At 41.4% G+C, this 8,421-nt stretch overlaps 1 protein-coding gene across 1 annotated transcript; it reads right to left on the reverse strand.

The window, feature by feature from the left end:
- Nucleotides 1-5: 5 nt before the first annotated feature.
- LOC117806825 (basal body-orientation factor 1-like) lies at nt 6-8,222 on the reverse strand. Its single transcript, XM_034675901.1, has 11 exons — nt 8,032-8,222; nt 5,412-5,664; nt 5,266-5,331; nt 3,682-3,825; nt 3,500-3,580; nt 3,334-3,404; nt 2,593-2,737; nt 1,549-2,042; nt 1,235-1,339; nt 429-503; nt 6-239 (listed from the first exon to the last, which is right to left on the reverse strand). Exons 1-11 carry the CDS (start codon nt 8,073-8,075, stop codon nt 140-142), a joined length of 1,578 nt encoding a protein of 525 aa, XP_034531792.1. The 5' UTR covers nt 8,076-8,222; the 3' UTR covers nt 6-139.
- Between the last annotated feature and the right edge of the window lie 199 nt (nt 8,223-8,421).

Consider the following 8,421-nt stretch of genomic DNA (forward strand, 5'->3'; position numbering starts at 1 on the left):
ATATATTCATGCACGGTAAGATATTTATAACAAACACTTGTGTGTTCTACAGTAAACATGATTGACACTCTGTGGGAAGCGCACAAAGCAAAGGCAAACAATCCGGAGTTTGATGTGCGCTGCAAAGGCCAAACAGAGGTCATGTGGTGTATATATCCGGTAGGCTGGTTGGGTTCGGGGGCAGAGCGGGCTCAGGCGCCTCTGTGATGAAGGTCGCCAGGGACTGCTCCTCTCTAATTCTGTAAGACAGTCATCATTATGCAACACTTAAATGCAACTGTCTAATAAATCAAATGTTGGCACTTATGTTCACACAGCCCATGCTTCTAAGCTAAACATGGAATGTGGGACCAATAAATCTGCACAGGCCTCTTAATTGCAAAGATGAGGTATAACTTTTATTCTCTTGCATTCCTTTAGTTTCTTACACGGCAGCAGCATCCCTCTCAGTGGGGCTCTTCTTGTCAGGGGAGGCAGACAAAACCAGATGTCTGCTCGCTTTCCTATCACAGAAAATGCAGAGTTGCAGTTAAACACAGAACCTCCAAGTGTAAAGTCATGTTTTAGCACACTGGTGTCTATTCACTCAGGCCTGCAGCCTGTCTTGGAAAGGGGGTCACTCTAGGTCAACACGATTCACATGGACTTGGATGTTGCTAACGGACTCAAGAGACGCCAAATGTTCTCTGTTATTCTGGTGGACTAGGTGCCAGACCACTGCTAACATGAATATACATCTTTGCCTGCCATACCCCCATACATCCAGATCCCCTGCACACTCCTTTCTGAAAATCATGTTACCAGCTGCTCTCTGACCACAAGCGTTCAAAGAACAAAATAAACAGCCAGTGCACGTGAAGAGGGGCCAATAGGCAGAAAGCAAATCGACGTGACCAGATGTTTGTTTCCAAGCACACGACTCTGTGGCGGGGCCTATTTTTACTATTGTGCCCAGACTCTTTCTTCATTCTTTTTAAGCAGCTGGAAAAGAAAATTGGTTGAAGCCTAACTGATGTTTTATGGTATCCTCTTCTTCTGAGAAAATGGCTGTTTAAAACATTAAAAAGAGGGAGGAGTCACGTCAAGTTTGGCCTGGACTACTGCTTGGTGTCACTGCAGTGAATTCATCTGAGGTAACTGGTCCAGAAGTTTCTGTGTGATTACAAGTGCATTTAGGATACCAGTGAGTCTTTTACAAAGACACGCATATCTTAACAATGGAGAAGTTCTTTACCTTACAGTCTGTCCATTCATTTTAGCAAAGAGAAGCCTGAGCACTTGTTCCTTCTGCTCCCAGGTGAGATCTGAAATGTCCACTTTGCTGCCTGGCTGATGAGTCCTTTAAAAAGGAGAATGACACATATCAATGTTTCTTCTGCAACTTAGAAATAGTTGCCATATATAGTCTATACACACATGAAGAAGAGAAGGTTAGGGGTTGAGGATGACTGAATGGGTTGAAGGCTACTCATCTTTAGTAAATATTTTAAATATCACAAAGACAAACACAGTTGTAAAAGTCATGGGAATGATGGAAAGTGGACCTACCACTGTGAGGCTGCCTCCATATCTGAAAACACGGAGTTGGTACTGTGGGGGCTTTTATGAAAAGTGCGGATGGGTGGGAACTTTAGCTTTCCTGCTGTGGCTTCTCTCATCCTCCAGCGATAAGCCTGCATTGCCTCCTTTTTGTACTGCATCCTGCTGGTAACAATCTCCTGCTTTACCTGAGCCAGGCCCTCGTGGAAGAACTGCTCCAGCTCCGTGCGCTGCTTGACGATGGAGCTCGCTAGCTGCTTGATGTGTCCCAATTCTCTCTCCCGCATTGTAAGCACTTTCTGCAGCTTCTCCAGCTCTACATGGCTGGCCTGGGTCTTGACCAGGGTCCTCTCCTTTTCCTTCTCTATCTTTTGCTCATACAAACCCGCTTTAAGCTCCAGGGCATTCTCCAGGAAGGCTATCTTGGCCTTAAGTTGAGAAAGCTCCTCTTTTGGGGCCTCCATCTGAGCTGTATTCTTCTTTACAATTGACTCATACGTGCTCTGGGTGAGTTGACAGAGGAGGAAAGAAGGTAAATGGATGACATTGAGCTCACACTGGAAAAACTTTGAATTTCATGCCAATGTGGAAACAGATTATGGTTTGTGTGCTAGCTGCTGTGCTGCTGAGTGAGCCGCCAAAGCTTCTATAAGGTGGATTTACACTCTGTATTCACTGTCATCATCACAGGTAAGATTAATGCACCCTGTATTTATTTGTCTTAAAGAGCTGGTGCCAGAAACCTGTGAAGAAGAAGCCACTAAATTTGAACCCATCCACCAGTGGAAACTCACCACAACCACTGACCACTGAGTGGCTGGATAGTAGTCAGGAGGTGGTGGGGGGTGTTGGACTACAACCACAACCAAATACACAGGGTCCACATAAGTAAACAACACAGGGGGAAAATCCACCTGAAATATATATTCTGCGCAGATCTGACAAGTGCCTCATAACTGAAATGATTGAAAATGCAGATGAATGGTGTCTATCCAAGCACAACTGGTGCCTAATAGTAACACTTCTATTTGCTGTCCAATGATTCAAACACACCTTTTCCAGCGCCAGAGATGCATTTTCCTCTGCCAGTGTGTTTGTCCGTTTCACAAGATCCTCTGCCTCTTTTATGTGATATTTCAGTGCTTCATTGAGGCGAACATTCTCCCTGAACACGGAGCGCAAGGTGTCGTCCAACTGCCTGAATAGTTTACAGGACAAACAAGAAGGTTGTTCAAACTTGCTGTAACTCAAGAAGAACATTATTACACATATTCTAAGCTTATTTAAGAGCCACATTCTCTCAGGCTGAGTCAAAAATTACAGCACTAAATGTTCTGTTTAATACGCAGATATTTTAACTATATGTAGTCATGCCCTTGACTTTGACAAAACAAACTGAGTATGTATAAAATGAAATCAATTCCTGAAACTATAAGGAGGCCAGCAGGACCACACCAGTATCAATGTTAAACTTTTATGAGCCGTAAAAAGGACTAAACACAGCAGAAATGTCCATCATATGGCCTTAAAGGGAATAAACTATGACTTTCCACACATGCATTATCCTCTCCTCAGGGGTGGATAAAGATGTGATCATTGGCTTCACTGATGTACACTATCTGAACATGAGCAACCAGTGCGGTCGAGAAAATAACATTAGCTCTAGCTATATATATATTTATATACATAAACACTCGTGTGAGTAAATTATTTTCTCTTTGCGTTGTGAGCACATCAAAGAGCTGTTCAAAGAATAAAATTAGATTGTAAAGGGAACAGCAGAAACACACTCACACGATGGCTTCATTGTGGGCCTCCTTCACTACCGCGGCTATCCTTCCCTCAGCTTCACTCTCCAGCTGAGCCTGCAGGAAATGTGCAGATCTCACTTAATGTTTCACAGGGACCAATATAAGCCACTCGCTATTTTTACAGAGAATTCTCACAGACTTCAGAATACCTTTTCTTTTAAGAACTTGCACTCCATTTTGTTTAGGTTTTCACTGTGCTCTTTGTTCTCAGCCTCCATGTCTTCTCTGATCTGCAAAATAAAAACATCATTATCGGTAGGATTGAAAATATCAGCCATATCTATTAATTCATTATTTTAAATTGTGTATGGATTTTCTTTTTGTTCCTCACGTCACTCAGTTCCTGCTCCATCAGGAATTTTGTCTTCTGAAACTCCTTAATTTTTCGAAATCCATCTTGAATCATGTCAAAATCACTTGACTTCTTTCTGAACAGCTCCTTCATGTCATTGATTTGGAGTGTATAATCTTCTGTCTGTTAAAACCAATCATATAATTAAAAGCACAGAATGAAAAACATTGCACATATTCAATGCATGCCTTAAAAGTAAATCCACCCATCTATATTGATGCTGCAAAATTCCCATAGCATCAGCTTGTAAAAGTTTGGGGATTTTTACACCAAAGTTCACATGGGCAATGCTCTTCTGCAAAACCAACTTAAGCACAGATCAGTCAGACTAAATACCTCAAGATGCTACTGTGGAGAAGCCAGCCAGAGCAAAAATGTGACAAAATGACCAAAGTCATGAGAGACTGGCAAAACAAGCACCCACAAACATGTACATGACGACTAAATGAGAGGTTATCGACCATCTGATTACAACTCTAGGTCTAATCGTTATTCTTCACATAACTCTGTCTACATCAATCGACCAATCAGTCGTATTTTTTTTTATGCGCGTGATCTGTCAGAGGCCAGCTTTTTTTTTTTAAATACCAAAAATAAAGTTTCTGGCTTTCTTTTCTCTCAAGCTGTACAGAAAATGAACTTGGGAAAGCCTTTGTCATTTTCCTGACCGACTTTCTCAACACTCAGTTTCATCATGTCTCTCTTTTGAGAGAAACCAGGTCATTCAGCGCCTTTGATGGAGCAGTTTCCATTAGCTAATTTAATTTTTTAGAATGAACCTTTTAATGAGGCACAAACGTCTTGAAGTCACATCTTCAGACTCAACCACAAAACAGTATTTTTTTTCTCAGTAACTGGACATATGTGACAGTTGTCTAAAATAGAGATGTTTCAAGTTAGTCCAGACCATGCCTCTATTTTCCTCCTCTTATTGGACTTTTTTTTTTTTTTTACCAGCATGAAGTAAGAGCTGGAAAATGGAAAACAGCTGCAAGCAAAAGAAGCAAGAACTTTTATATACCTTTTATTTTGTCCAGTAAAGCCACTTGAATTTTGTCATGTCAGTTTGATAGCTTGATTTTAACAAGGAGGAGCAGAGGTCAGTGAGGATAAAAGGAATCAAAATAAGTCTCTTTGGTGTGTGTAGTGTTATGTAACTTAAACTGGTATTTTAAAGTAAGAATCTGTGTGACATGTGAAGTATGGTTAACACATCAAGACCAGCAGTGTGACTTTTCCCGGCCAAGCACTTTCAATTCAGGCTACGCATTTCTTCTGTGGCCACCGGCATAGATTAAAATAACATTAAACCATGTAACTCGGAATGTAGGGTTTGTTTTTTTGTTTTATGGACGCTTTGTTTGCTTGTTGTTTTCTTACATACTAAACGTCAACATAATTATACACAAGACAGCTGCTAAGACACAGCGCAGCACATTTTTCAGATGCTACAGGTTTGAGTTGTGCACGATAAATCACAGCAGTACTCTACTATGAACCATGTTTTATGGGTCGAGTGGAAGTTGTTTCTTTTCTTGTGGCTGCGTTTTAAAACTAACTCACCAGTTTGTTTTGCTCTTCACGGAAGAGTAACTCTTGTCTTTTGAGGCTTCTCTGCAGCACACTAATCTGTCAAAGAAGTAAAACTTGATTAAAACAGTCCCACCCTACAAGTCAATTTACACTCACACAACCTGCTATTCTCCAACCTTCTCCTCTTTAGCTGCATCCTGTCTCTTCAAGAAGCCAGTCATGTCGATGGAGTCCTTCTCAGCGCGGTACAGCTGATTGGTGAGCACCTCGTTTGTGCATGCTAACTTATGGCAAGCCTCACGGTACTGCATGAGCGACTGGTCGCTGACCTGTAACCTCAGCTCCCACAGGGCAGCGTTGGCCCTTGCCTTCTCCATGTCCGACTCTTTGTCTGCTTTTGACTCTTGTTTGGCTTCTTTTTTTCCTTTCCTGTCACAAAACAACACCACTTACAGTTATATTGAACCTCTGAAGGCTACAAGTGTAAAAGTGTGACCTTGTATGCTTGTATGGGGTGTCAAACTCATTTCAGTTCAGGGCGTACAATGTACAACGTACAATTGTACGTGGCGTACAATGTTACAGTGTTACAATGTCATTTAGCAGACGCTTTTATCCAAAGCAATGTACACTACTGTTCAAAAGTTTGGGGTCACCCAGACAATTTTGTGTTTTTCATGAAAACTCACACTTTTATTTATCAAATGAGTTACAAAATGAAAAGAAAATATAGTCAAGACATTGAGAATGTTAGAAATAATGATTTTTAGTTGAAATAATAATTTTGTCCTTCAAACTTTGCTTTCATCAAAGAATGCTCCCTTTTCAGCAACTACAGCATTGCAGACCTTTGGCATTCTAGCTGTTAATTTGTTGAGGGAATCTGAAGAAATTTCACCCCACGCTTTCTGAAGCACCTCCCACAAGTTGGATTGGCTTGATGGACACTTCTTGCGTACCATACGGTCAAGCTGCTCCCACAACAGCTCAATGGGGTTGAGATCTGGTGACTGCGCTGTCCACTCCATTACAGACAGAATACCAGCTGCCTGCTTCTTCCCTAAATAGTTCTTGCATAATTTGGAAGTGTGCTTTGGGTCATTGTCCTGTTGTAGGAGGAAATTGGCTCCAATCAAGCGCTGTCCACAGGGTATGGCATGGCGTTACAAAATTGAGTGATAGCCTTCATTATTCAAAATCCCTTTCATTTTTTACAAATCTCCCACTTTACCTGCACCAAAGCAGCCCCAGACCATCACATGACCTCCACCATGCTTAACAGATGGCGTCAGGCACTCTTCCAGCATCTTTTCACTTGTTCTGTGTCTCACTAATCTTCTTCTGTGTGATCCAAACACCTCAAATTTCGATTTTTCCGTCCGTACTTTTTTCCAATCTTCCTCTGTCCAATGTGTTTTTTTGCCCATATTAATCTTTTCCTTTTATTGGCCAGTCTCAGATATGGCTTTTTCTTTGCCACTCTGCCTAGAAGGCCAGCATCCCGGAGTCGCCTCTTCACTGTAGACGTTCACACTGGCGTTTTGCAGGTACCATTTAATGAAGCTGCCAGTTCAGGACCTGTGAGGCGTCTATTTCTCGAACTAGAGACTCTACTGTACTTGTCTTCTTGTTCAGTTGTGCACCGGGGCCTCCCACTTCTCTTTCTACTCTGGTTAGAGCCTGTTTGTGCTGTTCTCTGAAGGGAGTAGTACACACTGCTGTAGGAAATCTTCAGTTTCTTGGAAATTTCTCACATGGAATAGCCTTTATTTCTAAGAACAAGAATAGACTGTGGAGTTTCATATGAAAGTTCTCTTTTTCTGTTCATTTTGAGAGTATAATCAAACCCACAAATGTGATGCTCCAGATACTCAACTAGCTCAAAGAAAGGCCAGTTTTATAGCTTCTCTAACCAGCAAAACCGTTTTCAGCTGTGCTAACGTATCTGCACAAGGGTTTTCAAGATGTTTCTAATCATCCATTAGCTTTCTAAAGCGATTAGCAAACACAATGTACCATTAGAACACTGGAGTGATGGTTGCTGGAAATGAGCCTCTAAACACCTATGTAGATATTCCATTAAAAACCAAACGTTTGCAGCTAGAATAGTCATTTACCACATTCACAATGTATAGACTGTATTTCTGATTAAATTAATGTTATCTTTATTGAAAAAAACAGTGCTTTTCTTTCAAAAATAAGGAAATTTCTAAGTGACCCCAAACTTTTGAACGGTAGTGTACATACGAGAACAAGAACAACACAAGCAAAGATCTAGAGAAGAGGAAACAAGATCAGTACGGGTAACAAGATCAGTACGGGTAACAAAGTGCTTCAAGTCCATTTGGGTGCAGGTACTGCCAAGCAGTGTAAAGGCAATGCACAAAAGTAAATAAAAATTTATTTTTTAGGTACAGCTGGAGTTGATCTCAAGTGGGCCGGACCAGTAAAATTATAACATAGTAACCTTTGTTTTAGTGCAAAAAATTGATTCATGAAAAATTGGATCATGAAGTGCTCTAAAAAGTCTATGAATTTCCACCGGATTGTGCAAACTGCAAATTTTCTTTTTCCTCACTTCACGAGTCCCAGAGCGCCGTTCAGGTGCGCTCCATCAGGACTATGATTGGATGCGACCCCCAGAGGACAAATCTGAAATAGCAGTTACTCTTATTGAAAAGTTGCAAAATTTTCACTTTGCAACTAGACATCCCAGGGGCCGGATTGGAACCTCTGGAGGGCCGGTTTTGTCCCGCGGACCGTATGTTTGACACCCTGTATAGACACGGTACTTACCCGGCCTTTGCCCTCTTCACTTTGGTGACTTTCTTCTTCGGCATCGCTGCTTCTTTTACAGGCTACAGGTCTTACCCGACACCTCAACGAGCTACCACAAGGAGAGGAGAACTCACACGGTAAACACTCCAGAGGTTTCAGAACTTCACTGTCTGTAACGATAGCAAGCACCGCTCTGAATGTTTGTGTGGTGAAGTTGCCATGGAGACGCTGTCACGAGAAAGGTCAAATTTCCCTGCAACAGGACCTTTGGTTATAAATAATGAATATTCTTTATATTTAATGCATTCAATGAGATACAAAGTTAACCACGAGGTAATAACATAGTTACATTACAAAGAACATATGAGAAAGCCAAACCATTGAGGCACTGCATTTCCTTATTTGGAT

This window comes from Notolabrus celidotus, chromosome 22, assembly GCF_009762535.1.
Source record: "Notolabrus celidotus isolate fNotCel1 chromosome 22, fNotCel1.pri, whole genome shotgun sequence".
NCBI classification, from domain to species: Eukaryota; Metazoa; Chordata; class Actinopteri; order Labriformes; family Labridae; genus Notolabrus; species Notolabrus celidotus.